General features: G+C 30.0%; 1 protein-coding gene across 1 annotated transcript in view; it reads right to left on the bottom strand.

The window, feature by feature from the left end:
- Nucleotides 1-203: 203 nt before the first annotated feature.
- Nucleotides 204-20,941, bottom strand: part of LOC142325359 (KICSTOR complex protein kaptin-like) — a 45,949-nt gene continuing 25,211 nt past the window's right edge. Inside the window, exons 6-10 of the mRNA XM_075367035.1 lie at nucleotides 17,947-18,049; nucleotides 13,027-13,162; nucleotides 11,587-11,742; nucleotides 8,063-8,194; nucleotides 204-1,425 (exon numbers count right to left, since the gene is read on the bottom strand). Of these exons, the coding sequence (XP_075223150.1) occupies nucleotides 1,396-1,425; nucleotides 8,063-8,194; nucleotides 11,587-11,742; nucleotides 13,027-13,162; nucleotides 17,947-18,049 (557 nt within the window). The 3' untranslated portion in view covers nucleotides 204-1,395. The remainder of the gene's footprint in view (nucleotides 1,426-8,062; nucleotides 8,195-11,586; nucleotides 11,743-13,026; nucleotides 13,163-17,946; nucleotides 18,050-20,941) is intronic.

The raw sequence follows: 20,941 nt of genomic DNA, 5'->3' as shown, positions 1-20,941 counted from the left end.
AATTACAATAACATCTTTTTTGTTTTTTAGTGATACATTTATCCTAGGTATAATTTCAACACCATAAAGTCTGGATGCATTGTAAAATAATAAATACCATCAGTTATTGTATTTCAAAACAAATATCTATATTTTTTATGTATTTAAAAACATATATCTATATTTTTTATGTATTTAAAAACATATATATCTATATTTTTTATATAAAAATATAATACATGAATATATTATTACCACTTAAAACATTTCTATTTTTTATTTTCTGTTTTTGTAAATTACATTTTTATATCTTATCTTTGGATACATAAACAATAAATAAATCAAAACTAAAAACTGATTACACGTACCCTAGGAGATAACTCTTGGTTTAGGCAGTATAATGTAACACTGAACCATGAAAAAAGTCTAATGTAATTTATAACATAAGTATATTTCTTTACAAACAACTTATTTATATGAAAAAAATAAAATATTTGTTTCAACATTCTATTTTCTAGCCAGAGGGTTTAAAAATGTAATAAATAAACTCAAAGTAAACATTTTGCAAATTTCCTCTAAGTTATCCTAAGAATGTTATGAAAGATATCTTAAGAATGTTTATTTTTAGCAAAAATAGTTTGAATGTTTTATACCTGTGTTCATATGTGATAACAACATTTAACAGACAAAAAATAATGGATTTCATAATTAAGATATAGACTATAGAATTTAAAACAAAATAATTTTTGCACGGTCAGTTTGTTTTTTAATTTTTAAAACATTGTACTGGGAAAGATATAAGTAAAATATAAAAAACTGTTCATAACCTATCTAAGTGAATTTTATAATTTTATTTTATTAATGTTTTATAACAATCTGTTCAGTTCATTAAGTTTTAAAACTGGAATGTTTAACAACTTTTTTGAAAATCATTTTCAAAATAAAAAAAAAGCTACTTGGTTTCCATTCTAGATCTTGGGTTTATTCAGAAACATTATCAACTACTAATAACCAATAAGACAATTGTTTTCTGTTACACCTAATCACATATATAATTAAGCTATAAAACATTGTGCTACTATCCTGATCACAAAATTGAGATTTTGAAAATTTATACGATCCCTATATCACAATCTGAAAAAACACTGTCATGGTTGTAGCAAACAAAAATCTAAAAACATTTAATGGATTTAGAACAGTTAATCACAATTTTCTTAGATTTTATAATTGACTAGCTTTACTTAAATACAGTATGATTTGACTTAATGATGGAATTCTTCATCACTATGAACTAATAATAATAGTCATTGGTATAGTAGGCAGTAAGATCTATTAAAAAAGCTATCACAATACAATTGGCTGCAATCAGTCGTGTAGATGTTATAAAACTATTTTGAAATTCAAAATCACTTCCAATTAACCCGTTTTAGCTTTCTTATCTTCTTCCTGGAAAAAATAAAAGTAATTTTACTTCAAAATGAGTACATAAAGCAAACTACTTGCATTACAAAATTTGTTAAAGGTAACCAAATCCACTTAACTAACTATTACATATTAATGATATTAAAATACCTTACTCAATATGAAAAGAAAATACAAAATTACTATCAAGTTACACATTTGAAAATTCAGTGGGATGCAGAAAATTTAGTTTTTAAAATTTTTCTTAAAAGGAAATCTTTTCATTTTATTTAAAATAAATTAGCAGAAATATTTATTATAATAGGATTTATTTAGTAATTTATAATTTATTTAGTAACAAAGAACTCTTTTTCATAAGCACAAGTATTGTGTTAAGGTACATAAAAACACAATTACATATTGTCAAGTTTGATAGAGGTGGATATTGTTTTTAAGAATTAGCAACTGTTCTTTTTAGAGAATACTGCACATTCATAAATTTATACAAGTGAATAAGTTAACAATTTTACTTTACTAAATATTAGTCTATATAGTTCATATTTATGAGAGCCAAACAATGATGTGACAACCCAACAATGCTACTGTTACTTTTTAGAGGCTGGAAGTTATGTGTAATACTGCAATGTATAGGTTCTTGGATCTTGATAAGAAAAAATATCAGGATAGGGAAAATAAAATAACACTATAATCAATATTAGCACCAGAAGACATTAAATTTGTCAAACTTGAACAATACTAAATCAATCAGTATAAAGATAGTAGAAATTGTTAATTCACCTGATTATTACTAGCTTGTTTGCTTAATAGTTTCTCTCAGGATAGATAAAACTCAGTTAACTATAAACATTTCACTAGTTAAGATTATTAACTTTTCACAAATGCTTATTAATGCACAAACTGATATAATCAAAACTGTTGACTAATATCAATAAACACAATGCAGTTTACTAGCCAACTGAAAACTATCTAGTGATGATAATCTACAGAGCAATTTAAAGTATGGAAATGACTTCATATTTCAAAACTGAGGGATATAAGTTGGTAGAAACAAAAGTGGATCTGTTTACGTAAAGTCGTTTTATTCCAATGAATTCAAGGTTATGGTCGAGTCTTGTAGTTTACAGGCTTGGTAATTTTATTTTGCATTTTTGTAAGGCTTATCTATGTGTATTTTTAAATAGGTTGTTGGGTTTGTCTTCGATATCAATTTCTCTCAGTCTGCAGTTTGACTTACTGATAGCATCATCATATTGGTGTTAGCTTATTTCATACCTCGCATTTTTTATTGCTGTTTGGTCTTAATGTATATATTTTTTCTTAAGTGTTTTTTATTCTCAACCAATTTCAATATTGTCATAGTTCCTAAAAGTCTATTTTTCTTTGTCTGCCCTGATGTCATTTCTTCAACTTGCGTATTCAGAAATTTATTTTATCAGCCTTACGTAATTCTTTAGTGGTCTGCTTGCTTGTAAATTATTTTTGTTATGTCTTCGTTCCCAAATTCTACACGTTCTCTCTAATCGTTCTCATACTAACACTTAGACACTACTCTTGTTGTCAACACACATACACACACACACTCTTCTGTCCATTGCTTTGTTCGCTTCCCCTACTTCTCACCACGCCAGCTTTGTTCATTCTAGACCTGACTTTCACGCTGTGCGGATCCTGGTCCTCCAGACTTGGAGGACCAGGCTTTGATGTTCTCTTTCGCTTGTATAATGTTAATACTTTCTTCGTCTTCATAAACGTTGCGGTATTTCTCTGTCAAACTATTCTCTAGTTCTACTCGTCAGTTTTTCGTGATTTCACAGTTTTCTATGTTCGTCCAGCCTCGTTTCTTTGTTAAGTTATTCTTCAAATTCACTATATTACGTCTCTGTCGAAAGTGTTTCAATTTACTACAAACTGCCAATTCTATCGACGTCAAATCTTCACTAGCTGCTGATTATATTTTCATCGATGCAGAATCTCCAAACTCGTTGTTACATATCTGAGATGCTACGTATTATTCTACCTCTAAATCACTTCTCACTCCTCTATTCCTGATATACCACTGCAGACTACGCCCAGGATTACTGTAGATATTCATTTACCTTCATTCACGAGTTCGTCTCTTGCTAATATTTGTGTGCTACAGGCAAGTTCAATTTTCATTATTTATTACGTTAAACATTTATTTTATCATTAAAATTTGTGGAACATTCAGTTAATCGTACATTATCTCTTCTCTTAAATTAATCTAAAGAAAATTACTCCTGATGTGAAGTTATGTTTTAGGACTTCTTTGTAATTTTATATTTTCAAGAAACCTTACTACTAAAATGAACTCTATTTATATGTTTACTTATTTCTATTTGATTATTGTAATTAATTCCTTTTGTACTAGAATATTATTGTGGCCTTTTTTCTATACTAAACTAGAATTACATGTTTTAATTATTTAATGATAAGTTTGTTGTTCATAAATCAGGAAAGGCCAGTGCCAATAATTAAGATTTACTGTAATTTATTTTTCTAAGCTAATGACATTTGTTCATTGTTAATTTTTCAATATTACAGCATATGTCAGTAATTCAACAGTTTTCCAGTCATACTATGTTTATTGATGTTATGTTTTTCTAAGTATATAATTGTAAATAAGGTGTTTTATGTTCTCTTGTTTTCATGCTTTGTTAAATTGTATATTTTCAAAATGTGTATTTAAAAAATGTATATTCATATATTTTCTCATATTTTCATATGTTGATTCAGCTGATATTTCTTATATAGACTTAAGTTATGTTAATTTCATAATTTCTTTTTATTTTTTAAGGTTATGATTTAACTTAAGTTCATTTGTTTTCTTTCCAATAAAAGTCCAATTTCTTTTGGCAAATACGAGCTATGTGTTCTTTTATTTTTGTTAACTTTCCATCTTGGATCCATCACGTTGTATTAAACTTTTATTTTTTTTTTAAATAGGAAGGTTGACATCTTGGCGGAAATTGTTTCTCAATAAATGCCTTTGTTTTCGAGTTACAAACAATCAAAGTTTAGTTTTATTCTGTACTACTTTCAGGAATTACATCCAACAACAAGCTGTAAATACTTAATGTTGGAATTAATGGCCCAAACACTAATAACAGCTTCACAATAATAATACACAATAATTAATCATTTGCAAAACACAAATTGGCTAAGTCAACTAATATTATTTACTTTAATTATCACAATATTTAACTTTAAAATTTAGTTAAATCTTTTCAGTTCTAAATTACTTAATATAATACATTTTGAAAACATATACCAATCTCAAAGAAATGTTCAAAATGCTTTCAGAAATCTTCTTGAAACTCAACTTCTGAAAGTTCTTGCACAAAGTGTAGCTTACCTGGTAAAAATTATTGTTTTTAAAAACTTTGTCAACTGAAAAATAATTAATGTCATGTTGGATGATCATCATGTCAAGTTTTGTAAAAATAAAATTGAAAAAATAGACTCTATGCAAATTTTTCTACTTCATTAATATTTACAGATAAAGCTATGTATGTCTGCATTCAATATAAACTTTGATTCCAACTATACTTTAAACTATCTATACTTACTCATAAACAGTTTGAAAATATCGCTGTTTGTATGTGCGTTATTAATGTAAAATCAGTTTACATCATTAAAAGAACCTTAAAATGAGATAAAAATGATAAAATAACTTACAAACATATAAATACAGTTGAGCAAACAGTCTTCTAATGTATAGGGTACTAAGTTAAAAGGTTGGAATTTATTAATATAAGGGCTGTTTTTTTTCAAGCTCCGATGGACTATAAAAAAGATACATTGACATAACAAAATGATTTTTATTACTAAAAGTTGAGTAGTATTTAACTTATGTTTCTACATATCAGGTGTGTAAATATGAAACTGGAATTTGCCTGTAGATGGCCCTAGCTGTCAATGTAGTTACCATCAAACCACATCATTGGCGCCATTTTCTTTCTTTGACAACTGACAAAAATTTTCAACTCACAACAATACAAGTTTCATACAACAGCATATTTTTAATTAGCGTTGAATATGTCAAGTTTTGTACCTACTAATTATGATTTGCAGACAGCGTTGATTTTCTGTTACCATTTAAAGAAAACTGCTACAGAATCGCATCGAATGCTTGTCGAAACTTACAGTGAGCATGCTCTAGGTAAATCACAGTGCTTTGAGTAGTTTAAAAAAAAATTCAGAAGTGGCAATTTTGGCGTGAGAAACTAAGAATTGGAAGACCACCAAAAAAGTTTGAAGACAGCAAATTACAAGCACTGTATGGGGATGATGCTCAAATGCAACAACTCACGGATCAATTAAACATAACACAAGAAGCCATCTTCATACGTTTAAAAGCCATGGGAAAGATCCAGAAGATGGGAAAATGGGTTCCACATGAACTGAATGAAAGACAGCAAGAAAACCAAAAAACCACTTGTGAAATGCTACTCGCTAGGTACTAAAGAAAGTCATTTCTCCATCAAATTGTGACAGGTGATGAAAACTGGATATATTTCAAGAATCCTAAGCGTAAAAGATCATGGGTAACTCCAGGTGAACCATCCACATCAATTTCAAGGCCAAATCACTATGGAAAGAAGACAATGCTCTGTGTTTGGTGGGATCAGAAGGGTGTGATCTATTATGAGCTGCTAAAACCTGGCAAAACTGTTAATACTGAACGCTACTGACAACAAATGATCGATTTGAATCAAACATTGTATGAAAAACGACCAGAAACCAGAATATCAAAAAAGGCAACACAAAGTGATTTTGCTTCATGATAATGCACCATCACACACAGCAAAACCATTGAAGGAAACGACTGAGGCATTCAGTTGGGAAATACTTTTGCATGCAGCTTACTCACCAGACTTGGCTCCGTCCGACTACTATTTATTTGCATCGAAGGAAAACACACTTGCTGAGCAGCACTTCACTTCTCATGGAAATGTACGAAAATGGCTCAATGACTGGTCTGCCTCAAAAAGCAACAATTTTTTTGGCGTGGCATTTATAAATTGTCAGCAAGATAGGAAATATGTATAGCTAGCGATGGACAATATTTTGAATAAAATATTTTTTATCATTTTCATATAATAAAAGTGTATTTTCTATACAAAAATTCTGGTTTCATATTTACACACCTGGTAATTGCCAAAACAATTGAGTCATTTGTCATAGCATGACACCAGATGCCCTTTCCGATGCCCTCTTCAAAGAAGTTTGCTACCAATGAGGTATGTCTTGACAGTCTCCTGAAGTTCTACGTTGGTGGAGAAGGTCTTGCACCACGTTGGCACAGTGTGGTCATGCATTGTCGTAGATCAAAACCATGCCGGTTAAGAGCATGGCTCTTCATTTGGTCTGGATTGTTAAACGGAGGCGACGAAAAGATTCGCAATAAACTTCCTTTGTTATTGCTGTCCTCTGCTCCATAAAGTAGATGCATGATCGGAGGTTGAAAAAAAACAGCCCTTGTATATTTGTGTGATGTAATAATTACTACAAAAGTGCTTGTAACCATACATAGAAGATTTGAAAAACAGGAATTGAGATTTCATAAGAAGTAATAATTTTGATATATTTTATTGTATGAAGTAATTATACATAGAGCACTTTTAAATATTAACCCTTTGTGGGCGGAAACCCATATATGGGCTACCTGTACTAACGCTGGAAACCCATATACGAGTTTCTGAATGTGATGACTGGCTGTTTGTCTTCAAATAGTTACATATAAATTCCAAGAGATGGCAGGAGATGTTCTTTCAATAATTTTGAGACTGGAATTCCTGACACAAAGTGATTGGGAACCATTTTACTTAAGTAATAAGATGAGTTCAATGACTGTGTGTATGTCAAGATGCATGCATTTTTTTGTGTTTTTCGCTCATTTTTAAGTAATTTGTTTACAATCTGTTCTCTCTAAAACTTCATTTTTAGCTTGCTTTGTTTGAATTCAAACAAAATTTTCGAGAAAAAAATTCAGAAAGAAATGAATAAAAATATTTATATTATTATTATTATTATTATTATTATTATAAAACCATATTATACTATTCCCTGCCTAGGTGCACAACTTCTTCAAAATTGCTGTTTTTATATAACTATCAACATTACTACTGTAATTTTATTATTATTATTATTATTATTCAGTGTCTTGTGCCGTTTTTGCATAAGCTTTTTCTTGCAAGATAATTAAACAGTGTTCCTTAGCCAGACTGGTTGCAGAATTCAGCAAAAACACAATGTATATGTTGTTTTTATGCATGAATGCATGTTTTAAGTTACTTTAAATAGTTTTTGCATAAAATTTTTTTTTGAAAATATCTTCCACCTACAGCCATAAAACATTGCTGCCTGCAAAGGGTTAATCTCATTTTCACAGATGTATAGTGTTACTTACACATATTTTGTAGTTAGATTAAATAAAATTATTAGGTAGCCTAACATAGATGGGTATAATATAATCCTACATGTACATTATATAACATTGTCATTTAATACATATGACAATGAAACTGTCATATGATCAACATACGGCAATGTACAAAACAAAATTTAAATTTAAAAATTTTAACACAGAAGAAAAGTGATTTAAATAAATAAATAAAATAATCCATAATAAATAAAATACCTTTGTTTTTTTGTAAGAATCAGATGTTTCACCTATTTCATCTCTCTCTTTTTTATCTTTTATCTCTCTCCAATAATTTTTGAACTGTTTTAGTCTTGTAATCAATTTATTATAAGAAACATCCAGACTATGCTGTGAAAGAATGTTGCCAATTTTATTTTTAAATATAAAACTGTTACATAAAAAAGAACATGATATTTTTTGACTTTTTTAAAAAGTAATTAACTAATTAATATAAAAATATAGTTATATAGTTATATAATATGTTATGGACTTTACTAAACATCTTATAATACTAATGATTTTTTATTTCTTTATTCTTTGAACATTTGTTGCAAGTATAAATCATGTATAAAAATAATACTTGAATAGTACTAAATAACCTGATACAAAGATATCATTATGGAACGCTCACTGGACTCACTCAGGCTAAAAATCTGCATAATTAACTTATTTTCTCAAACACCATTGGTTTACTCGTATTTATAAATAAAACCCACAGGAATGGTAACACTATTTTTAATATCATCTCAGATAAAAAAAATTCTTGCCTTTAACTCAATAACTGTTCATGTTCATTTTTAGAAATTAAAATTTACTTAATACAAAATTATGCTTTAGTATTTATTTTTAAATTTACTATTAGTATAGCATATATAACGCATAAAACAAGCTGAATTAAACAGGTTTTGACAATGGTTCAGTTAAATGAAAAATCTGAATTAGAAGAAAATCCTCTTTAAAAGTTTTAACTTTTACACTTCTCTCTTATTTTGAATAAAACATTCCTCCTCCATATTCTGCCCCTCTTTTTCTCCATACAGTCCTGGAAGCATTTTCCTAATCAGTTTTTCTTGCTTTTCTGACCAATAATAATTTTCATATTTATTCGATTTGATGCTGGTTGCTCATTAATATTTTTTTATTAATGATGAGGCACTGCTATCAGAACTTTTCCAAATTACTCCAAACATCACATTTCTTAATCAAATAATGTATTCTATCCAATGAATGAAACAAATCAATGGGAGGTCTACAAACAGATTCACCTGCTTTTTGTTTTATCTAAACTACATATGGTGGGATACACTGACCCCACTGGAGAATCAACTATGCTGAAGAACTAATACAATAAAACATCTAGCACAGGTTAATCGTTCTGCCACAGTTACTACATAGAAAACAGAATAAAATAAAAAGTACACCTAGTTACAACAAATTCATAACAAGAAAGTTGCCAACATTTTCAGGAAGGAAGTTACCATGTTGATTTCAAAATCTAACATATAAGATCACGCACAAAACTGACGAACATATAGATTTAACCATACTGATCGCACTGAACACTGCAATGAAGAGATTGAATGCACATTTACTCAAAGATTCAAACAACACATTAACAATAGGTGCTGATTAAAAACATAGTCAACTTTGTAAATCACCTGATAGAAACACGACAAAATACCTAGTAATAACTAAATCATGCAAATTTTAGACACATCTCATAAATACAGTGTTCAACTTAAACGAGGCTTCATAACTCAGTAATTTATACTTAATTCATATTATTGTTAAAATGCATATATTGGTGGAAGATGTTGGTATGAATGGAGTTGGAGTGGGGAGGACTGTTTATTGCCTGCACATTTATTTGCCAGTCTGTGTTTGAGCACTGGTTTCTGAACAAATCAGGTTGTGTAAGTTCAGGTTGTGCAAGCATGTGTTGTTTGTTAAAATGCAGTTAACTGTTGAAGAACATGTATTAAGATAGAAACTTATTTAGAAATAAAGTCTCATCTTGTGTGTCAGCAAAAACTCTGGGAAAATTTTGAAAAGGGTACACTAGTAAGAACTGTTATTCAGAAGTTAGTTTAAACATTTCGTGAAACAGGATTGGTGTTAGAGCAAAAATGTGCCTGACAGGTCAGTTTTAATAATGCAGGTAGTACAGGATACTAAAGTGGCAGTTACAAGATCTCCTCATAAATCTTTGCAGAGACTAAGCTATCCTATTAAATGAAGGTTTTCTATGAGCTTAGTAACCAAGATTTGGATACCTGCTAAGTATGTAATTATATAATATATTCAAACTTTGTGTTTTTTCACTTTAAATGTTGTTTTTGTCAAATTTTGTGTTAATTTATATTGTTCAAGTTTGTTAAGATTTTAGTACAGTGTTCCAACATAAAAGAGTTTCCAACAGAGAGTCCAACATCACTAAGTTTAGTTTATAAAAAATAAAAACAACACAGATTGAATGTATTATTTAATTACATACTTACTGGGTATCCAAATCTTGTTAAGACAAATATTATTAACTGACAATGAAGCTGTAATTTGCTCTGGAAACTCCTTTGGAAGAAAACAAATTTCAATAATTTAAAAGCAAGCCATTTGTTTAATAATTTTGAAGTGTTGTCACACTTTGTCATACTGATCAAAGAAGGTTTTTTTTTAATTTATCAATTTATAGTTCATTAGTCTTTTTATAACTGTCATGTTTGCTATCCTCAATTCACTTGCACTTCATATTTATTTACTAAATTTCTCAAACTCGTGCTTAAATATTTTTTAAAAGATTCTTACTTTTCTAACAAATATTCCTTTCATAACATGTCTGTGTAAAGTGAAAGTTCAAAAGAAGATTTAAAGCATAATACAAATAAACACATAATTTCATGCTTTTTTTTACATTATTACCATCATCACAATCATGAACTTTGGTGAGAAAGCCACTAATTGTATCTGTCCTTAAGGAAAATAAATAATTCACAATTGTAAAATTGCAGTCATCCCTGAACTAAAAGCTCTACCCCCACCAAGAAACACAGTTCATAAATATGTTTCAACATTACACCACAAAAAAATAAAAATTACAAAGTATCACAAGTATTTTAATAAATACTCAATAATATTAAAGCAAAGAAATCATAGTTTCTTTACATTATAAAAAAATAAAAAACAAAAACTATTACACATGCATTATCTACAAGGATTTTTATATTATTCTATGAAATATCAAAGGCGGTGGGACACTAAATAATATAATTTTGTTTTATTTTCCTGAATGAATTTATATTTTAATATGCTCCATCCCCTTTCTTTTCCTGTTTAGCCCCTGGAACCACCGTAAGGCATAATTTCAGAGGATGATATGTATAAATGTGAATGAAGTGTAGTCTTGTACAGTCTCAGGTTGACCACTCCTAAGAAGTATTGTTAATTGAAACTCAACTACCAAAAACACCGGTATCCACGATCTAGTATTCAAATCTATATAAAAGTAACTACATTTACTAGGATTTGAACCTTAGAACTCTTAACTTCAAAATCAGCTGATTTGCGATGACAAGTTAACCATTAGGCCACCCCAGTGGGCAGACTGACCTTACCCAAAGTATTTAAAGTTAACTAATCTACGGGTAAATAACAGAATAAGTGTTCTACAAACAAGAGTTCTTTTATTTTATACCTTTGTCCAAAACAGCTGATTTGAAGATGATAAAAAATAAACTTCTATTTACCTGCATGACATGCAATCCTCCTAGAGTCAAAACAATAAGTTCTTTAACACCATCACCTGTTACATCAACGTACTGTAAACAATGAATAGGATGCTCTAAACTTCGCTGTGAATGCAATGACCACTTATCATCATTATATTTAAACATAAGCAGCTCCTACAAAAAGTATTAAGAAAAATTAAACTGATATCAGTATAATAAAAAATAATATTACTTTATTACTGTCCTACTTTCAGGAAATTAATTTTTTGTTATCATTTCAATGATTGCTACTCATCAATCATTGCAAAAATTGATGCTACTATTCACTCCTTTCTTTGTTTGTTAATCTTATAATCTCAACAAAATTACTGAAGTCTATATCTTCAGTTATCTGTTTTTATATATTTCAATCTAAAGTATTGTACAGCTTCCATTTTAAAATCTTTGTTACAATAACCTATCATATGCAGTAATATTAACATCACTCTCCTTGAAGATAAGCTATTATCTAAAGCTCAGAGAAGAACTGCACCAGTTTTCTATATGCAGCAAAACCTTTATGAGTGAATCTAGCATAGTATTTTTGAAGTGTAATATCTTAATTCTTTCTTGTGTTTAAGTTGCTGGGTGTTCATATAATGCCATAAAACAAAAAAACTACCATTAATAAAAATGATCAAGGAAATTCAGTCAAGTTTGACCAGGAGTACTGATAAATTGGTAATAAAATATAATCATCTAACCAGATGATAGGAGAACAATTTAAATAACTAAGCCATAAAAGTTTATTACAATTGATAATGTAACTAAGGTATAACTTCACAAAAATGTAAATCTAAAATCAAATAAACTCTTTTAAAAAAGAAAGGCATTCAATTCTTTTGAAGAATTTTCATCATATAAATTTTGTACATAAAGGCCATAAAATGTAGTGCACCTTTAGTTGTGAATTATGCATCTTTGAAAATTAGTTAATAAAAAGTGCAAGATTCTAAAAAAAATTATAGTAAAGTAAAAATGGTTAGTCAACATGTACAACAAGAAAACTGCTGACATTTTCTTTTCTCCCTAATGTGTACATTACAATCTGTTCAACTAGTGAACAACTAGAGCAACCTCCCCGCATGGACCAATCAGATGAGGATGATATGAATGAAATGTAAATGAGGTGTAATCTTGTACAGACTCAGGCCGACCATTCGTGAGACATGAGGTTAATTGAACCATAACCAACATAACCGGTATCCACTGTCTAGTATTCAAATCCATATAAAAGGTACTAAGATTTGAACTTCAGAACCTTCAACTTTGACAATCAGCTGTTAAACAATAACAGCTGATTTGTGATGACAAATTAATTCTAGACCAGTGCAGTTGACTTTTGTTTAAATAATTTAAAATAGTTCGTTGTTTAAATTACACGAAAAAGTTAAATATTAATAAAAAATATCATATTACTTGAGCATAAGTTCCAAGAATTATTTCTTTTTGACCATCCATATCAATATCAGCAGCACATACACAAAGTGAAACATCATACTTTTCACTCTCCTCCAAATTATATCTACAATTTAATCCTGCTTCAATCACATCCCTAAATAGAAAAAAAATTATCCATAGTTTCTAAATTTATACATGAATAATCAAAAACAAAAAATCAATGTAACTTAAGGAAAAAAAATAAAAAAGTAATTAAAGTACATTACAACTTTAACAATTAATCTGTACATAATGACACATTTATATATAAAAGGGTAAATCAAATATAAATGGGATTTTTTTTTAAATTTATTTTAAAAAAAATAAAAGGTAAATATAATTTGTTTTTCTACATAGTTTCCTGCTTTAGAAATACATTTTTACCAGCAAGAAGGAATGTTTTTTATCACAGCATCTTAGAATGAAGCTGGTTGCATCAGGAGCCAATTGCGCATGAATTCCTCCACACCTTCATCATCTTCAAATTGTTGCCCTCCTAGAGCTTCTTTAAGCGGCCCAAACAAATTCAAATCACAGGGCGATAGATCCAGGCTGTAGGAGGATGATCAAGTTGAGTCAGTACATTTCTTCTAGTTTTGAGACTGTTACAGCTGCAGTATGGGGCCTGGCGTTGTGGAGCAGAATGGTCTCTCGAATCGGTTGGTCTCGTCTTTTGTGGTGATATGCAGCCCTTCAACAGCTTGCAGTTGTAAGCAGCATTGATTGTGCATCGCTCATGCAAAAAATCAATCAGAAAAATACCTCACCAGTTGAAAAAAGGGTTGAAAGAACCTTGCCAGCTGACAGTCGAGTCTTGGCTTTCACTGGGGCTGGCTCCCTTTTCCTCTGCCACTGTATACTGATTTGTTTTGATTGGGGAGTGTAGTGGTGAACCCACATTTCGTTGCAGGTGATGATCCGACTTAAAAATATATCACATTCTTTCACAAACCTTGTTGTAAGCCTCTGACTGACCTCCAAACATCTCAACTTCTGATCTACAGTCAAAAGGCGAGGGACCCGTCTGGTACATACTTTAAAGAACTGTAGGTTGCTTGTGATGATAGCTTGAAGCTCCAATTACTTATTCCGACCTGTTCTGCAATTTCAGATACTCTCATCCGTCGAATGCCTTCAAGAATGTCTCTGATCATGCAAATGTTTTCGTCTGTAATACTGGCCCAAGGATGGTGATCGTGTTCCTGATTTTCACTTGTTCTCGACCTTCCTTGAACTCTTTATGCCAGACAATGTTTGGTCTCCGAACTGTGCAGTCAATCTACAGAAAATTTCCGTCACTTGAACTCCTTCAAGAGCAAGAAATTTTTTAATTATGCGTTGCGCAGTGGAGGGATACACTTGTTGCTCTGACATTGTAAGCGTTACTGACAAATTGGCTGGGAGTATGGCCAGCTCTCCCCAGTCCTAATGACTCCACCCAAGCATACTAGAAGCACGAGCCCAGTTCTACCAACTGTAGACACTCAGGAACAAAAATCCCGTTTATATTTGATTTACCCTTGTATATTAAAAACATATCTAAAACAAGTTGGAGTCAATGATTTTATTAAATAGATATAATTTTAAACATTCATACTAATCAAATATGACTAACATACTCTTTAGGAAATCCTAAAACAAAATTTATGTTATTCGTTGAATAACGTTAGTGAGATATACAATTTCAGAGCAAGTACTTGACAGCTGAACATTATGATTAATTAAAAGATGAACAATTCTGAATACTGTGAGCGACAATTAGCTTTATATTAATTTTCTAATAATAAATTTAAAATAAAATGCAACAATCTTTGTAAATCATACTCTTTTCATAATTTATGAAGGTTAATATGTCACAACTAGAATGTGTTACTTTGTATATACTAATCACTGTCCCTACATTTAACTAGGTTATGTGGCAGTGTAACCCAAACAGTCACAGTCAAGATGACCACAATTTATTAAAAACTAGTATTTAATCAACTTTAGCACTAATATTTTTGAGTATACCTGGGAAGATATTCTGCAAAGATGATTGTGACTACCTTACTAAATTAGCAGCTACGTAAAGCTACTAACTTTATGTTACAAGGTAGAATAAACATAAATATCCATCCAACCACCTCTACTGAAGTCACTGTGCATATTTATCATTCCACTAATTGTTCAGCACCAACAAAACATTGACAATTACTACCACGTTAGCATAGATGTCCCAATATTTCAACTAAATAGCAAAACTAATATAAAATTTAGCAGAAATTACATGTTTGTAATAGCAGAATTAATATGCAAAATTTACATGTTTGAATGTGTAACAAAAATAATGGTTGTAGGCTATCTAATATCAGCCATACATCACTTCTGAAACAACACAGACACTTTCAAGAATAATAAGCACTCACTAAGGAAAGTAAAATAATGACGTAGTCTTCTGTTGCCTTCTTCACTGAACCAAACATACTGCTGTATATCAGCTTGCCAAACCTACTGATATACAGGTGGTATTCAGACTTACAGCAGCACCTTCAGTCTGCTCATGCAGCGATTGACTGCATAATAAACATCATTATTCTCACAGAAAGCAACTCTGGCAGTGTCTCTTGTAACAAAGATGCTTTATAAAAGTTATAGCCATAAGAAAATTTTTGACAGCATAATAAAAAATAAATTTACCCCTTTTGTCATTAAACAATTCTTTATGTCATAGCCATATGCTGCAATTCAGTATTTCATGAAGTGAAATTTTTAACCATGCTGTGATTCAATCATTTAAAAAAAAAATAGAGTATTTATTTAGAAATACTAAACACTTTGGGAAGAGTCAACAATGAGGTTGACAGGTGGCATATTACAGCCAATATTCAATCGAAATTCACTATTTCACTAAGTGTCAAGGTGATCTTAGACACATGTTATATAGAGAAATTTTTACATGCATCCAGCCTATTTTAGACATCTAAAAAAAAATTGTAATAAAAAAACACAAGTACAATTGTTATAGGATCAACTAAAAAAATGCAAAAAACATTGGCTACAGTACAAATACAATGACTTCAAAATATCCAGAAAAATACAATGATGTTACAACTGAAGAAAAGAAAGTTATTGTATTTTATATAATATAAAAGAACAATAACATGAAGAACATAATTTAATGAAGAGAATTTTCATCAACATGAAGACAAAATAATTTTCATTTTTATATTTTGATAAAATCTACTGTAAAACTGAACATAGATATATTACCAGAAAAATCACAGTACTTAAAATTGAACAGCTCTCTAGTCAAAACTATACATGATAACTGCTCTACGATGATTCTGTGTTAATTGATAATGTGTGCAGAAAATTGATAAGACCTAAATTTTTTTAGACTTTTTGTTTGAGGTTATAGTGATATCTTTTTCTTGTCATCAATAACTTCCCTCCCTTTTAATTCTCTCCATTTGTTCCCTCATGAGGATTTTTAATGGGGTTTTCAACATACTATGCATCTAGTTTCTTATAAAATTCATACTTTCTCTGTAAACACTGGTAATAGGGAATTACTATAACATCTCATTTATACTTTTGCTCATTTAACAAATATTTTTGTTAAACAGATATTCACAAAAAAAAATTATTAAAATATTTAACAGAAGTTCTATAAGAACTGTAGAAGTTCTGAAGCGAAAAAACCAAAAATGCAAACTTTGTCACAATCTGATCAAAAACCATTTGTGCAGGCATGGCAGCATGCATGTTTCGTCTTATACAGCTTCTGCAACATGTGTCTAACATTATCCTGGCACTTTGCAAAGCATTTAATTTTGATTTGACAGATTCTGTAATACACCATGTATCAACTTCGTTGCTAACACTTTGTGAAGTGTCCAATATTTCTGGATAGATACTGTAATACTGTAATTTTCAATTAAATGATCAAATTACATTATGTGGGTATGATGAATAAACAATTTCACTTGGTAAAAGAAGAGGAACTACTTTTAAAATGATTAGCTCATAATTTCTGAAAAGTAAAAAATCCTGATGTAGTACAGCATGACAAAACTTTTGATACCTACAAAATGTTAAATTACTAAAAACAATTAAAATTGATCTAATTAAAATATTTAAATACAATTAGTCAAAATCAGTTTAGTCACATCAACTCTATTGTTGTAGATCATCAATTACCAATTTGTGCCAACTTATTCAGTTAAAAACAAAGGTAAATTTATTTATCACATCAAGCAAACAACTAAGTCTACTATAACAATTTTTGAAACAATTGATTGGTTAGTTAACTACAGTGACTCAATTCAAGGGTCTGAATTTTTTACTAGTTTTAGCTACGATTTTGGGTATTGATACTATTGATGTAATCATCTTTTTACCATAATAAAATACAAAATATATTTTGTAAATGCTTGGTTTATCTCACTTTTATCTCGGTAAGACACTTTTTTATGAACTAAATAAAGTAATTGTGATTTTAGTTAGTTTTTTAGTTAGAAAGTGTGTCCTTACATTACAAACATGTATAGTGAAACATTATCTATTTCAATACAATAAAATTATGCAACAAAAGTTACTTCAATGTTACTGTTAAGAATAAACAGTCACGTGGACAAATTCTAGATTTTTTTTGCTTAGTGTTTAAAGGATTACTTAGTGGAAATATTTCACAACTGATCAACCAATTCAACAATCAAACCAAGATTGGAATTACAATATGTAGTAAGACTGTATAATATAAAACTACAAATAAAAACACTTTGTACCCATTCTACCACTTCTAAAAATCTTCAAGGCCAGACTGCTTCTGATTTGAATCATTAAAATTACATTCACTCTGCTACAATGTAATATATTTTTCAGTTGCAGATATATTATATAATATAAATCAGCACTTACATATAAACGACGGACATCTGAAGAGTACTGACTACAACAAGATGTACAGGTTCTGATGTTCTGCTCTCTTTGTCGTTATCCATTTCTTCTACAGCAGATTTCTCTACACATGAATGAAATTAATTAAAATCTAAAATAACTGATACTGAAATACATTATGGGGCGTTTTGAGGAAGAATGATAAATTCTATGAAAATCTATGCTGAGAAAATTTAAACACAAACTATAGTAAAATACTGGGAGGGGAGAGGAAAATAGCATGAAAAAGAAGATCTAGAAGTATCATAAAGTTATATTACTAGCTATAAATAAAAATAGCAAGGATATCTTCTAAATTATTCTTTTTCAAGTTAAATCTAATTTGATTTCCTCAAATTACTATAAAAAAAATACTCTTTCTAGCCTACTTACGTGCTTGATGACATCATTATTTATTTATCTATTCTCTCAGGAAGCTATAATTACAAAAGCATCCTTGTAATACAGATTACTAGCTAAAGCACAACTACAGCTACACCCCTTATTTTTACTTTCCCATGTATATAGCAGCTATAGCTATATAGAAGAGAAAGTTTGGTGATCGGTCAAAATTAGGTATATCTTTTTTTACTGAATCTTGACGAACTGACTCCTAAGGACCCCAGAAAACCAAAAAATGGCATTAAAATTTCTGCGACAAGATGTCGCACGAATGTGTGTACGTTGCATGTAAATCGCCTTATATCTCCAGAACTACTTAACCGATATTCATCAAACTTGGCTATAATATTTCTATAGTAGGGGCATTGCTGCTATTAGATTTTGAATTCAAAAGGTCAGGGGCTGGGGTACAACGGGAAAAAATGAAATTGTCTCCAGATTTTGCATAATAGTTTTTTTTTTTTTTTTTTTTGTAATTTTCTGAATATAAACAACTTCTGTAAAAAAAATGTTTGCTAAATTTCAACCTCACCCCTAAGAATGGTTTTAATTTTGAAGAGTTATAGAAGACAGCACAAAGAATGATTTTCATTGCATTCTTTAAAAATATTTTTGTTAATAAAAATAATAATAATTTTGAAACTTTGTAGAAGGCAGTACAGCGAGTCTTTTTCGTTGCAGTTTTTTCTATTAACATCTTGTTGGAGCCACAAATTTGTTCCCCATCAAAGTGGGGTCTTAACCCAGCCAACGTTCCCTTACACACCCCCACATCCCAGTTAGTGGGGTCGGACTATTGCTGTAGTCATCTGCTACGTTGTGATGTCACAGGTGAGAGTAGAATTAAAAAAAATGAATAATATTTAAAGTGGCCGCTAGTACCGCCACACCTGTGTGAATGAAATACAGTATGCACGTACGCTTTACTTACAATCATTGAATTAAATAAACAAAAAATAATGTATTTAAATAAAATGATAAATATTTTAAATTAAGTTGTGTGTGTAAGCTGGGCATCAGAAAAAACCCACATGACTGGAAAGTTCTACAACTGTGTTGTCAGCTTTTTTTTATGATGATAAATGAAATTGTATGAGAAAATTGCCAAGTCTGGATTGGAACCCTGAAATTATCAGATGGAAGGCAGACATCCTGCAATTGTGCAACTGTGGTCAACAGAGTGCCATACACAACACTGCAGCATATACAAAAATAAGGTTGCATACCTACATGTAAATACGAAAGAAAACAATGGTGACTGCACATTTTGATGCCAAAAGTACCATCATTCATCACGATTTGTGTCGGAAAATCAGAATGGTCAATTTTATACTGAAGTGATGATAAAATAAACTATTGAAATCATCGCAATTAAGTCTGAATTTGCTGAAAACAAATTCTATAATTGCTTGCTTCTGCACTTTCTTTGATCCTGTGCTGTTTTCTTGTTTTGGTAAAACAATGAATATCGGTGTTATCATCCACCTTACTTGCCAGATTTATCAGTAGCCAATTTTTTTTTTTATTTCTTAAAATTAAAACAGCAATGAAAGGGACACATTCAAGGAAGCCTCATCAATCAGTGATACTAACAACTGAACTGAAGGCAATTACAAAGGAATTGTTTTCTCAGGTATTCAATTCATTGTATGAACAATGTAACTACTGTGGAGAAGCAGGGAATGTAACGAAAGAAGATGATAAGTATTTTCTATATATTGGATGCTTTCATTTCAATGGCCTCAGACCAAAATTTAATAGTCATACTGAAAATTGAACAGAACCAATCAGTTATTCTTTAGACTACTAAATTTGACTAAATAAAAACAAAGCCTTCCATCTAAAATTCATAAATTATGCAGTTATAAGATCGCATATAGTTAAGTTATGTGACTGAAAGGCCCATTAATAAGCGAGATGGAAAAAAGCTGGATATAATAAAAAAGCCTATTAATAATCAAGATTAAAACAAACGACACAACAGAAATGAGAATATTAAGGTAGATGTTTATGTGACCATTTTTTATTCATTATAAATAAAATAAATAAAAGGTAAAATCAAAGAAATGGAAAAAAGAGTGATATTAATATAATCTGAAGTAATCCAAAAAGAATACAGAAAACTAATTATGTAAAAAGTAGTAGCAAAATTCAGCAGTAAAGAAGTTTATGACTGGAATGAGTGGATATGACTAATATGGAATAATAACACCTTATGACAACAGTAAAAGCTACCAGAAAAGGAAACAACTTAATGATTTCTTTTTTTAGTTTTTTCCTGGGCGAAAAGTTCTTCCACATTATCATCGCCTGGACACAATATATTTTTTGTAGTAAACACAGATACACATTACACATCTCAAAGTAATACAAAAACAAACTGCTTTACAGCAATTGACATGAACAACTAAACCTCACTATAGTAATTTATATACTTGAATGTAAACAAAACAGTCCTAAGAAACTGTAATACTAAAGATAGAAACATTTCATTATTCTCTAAAATGGTTTGTATGTTAGGCCGTAGGTTAAACTTGCGACACAATGCTGCATAACAGATACAATCCACAAGGAT

This window comes from Lycorma delicatula, chromosome 5 (assembly GCF_047948215.1).
Source record: "Lycorma delicatula isolate Av1 chromosome 5, ASM4794821v1, whole genome shotgun sequence".
Lineage (NCBI taxonomy): Eukaryota > Metazoa > Arthropoda > Insecta > Hemiptera > Fulgoridae > Lycorma > Lycorma delicatula.
This window is presented reverse-complemented; position numbering and strand designations above follow the sequence as displayed.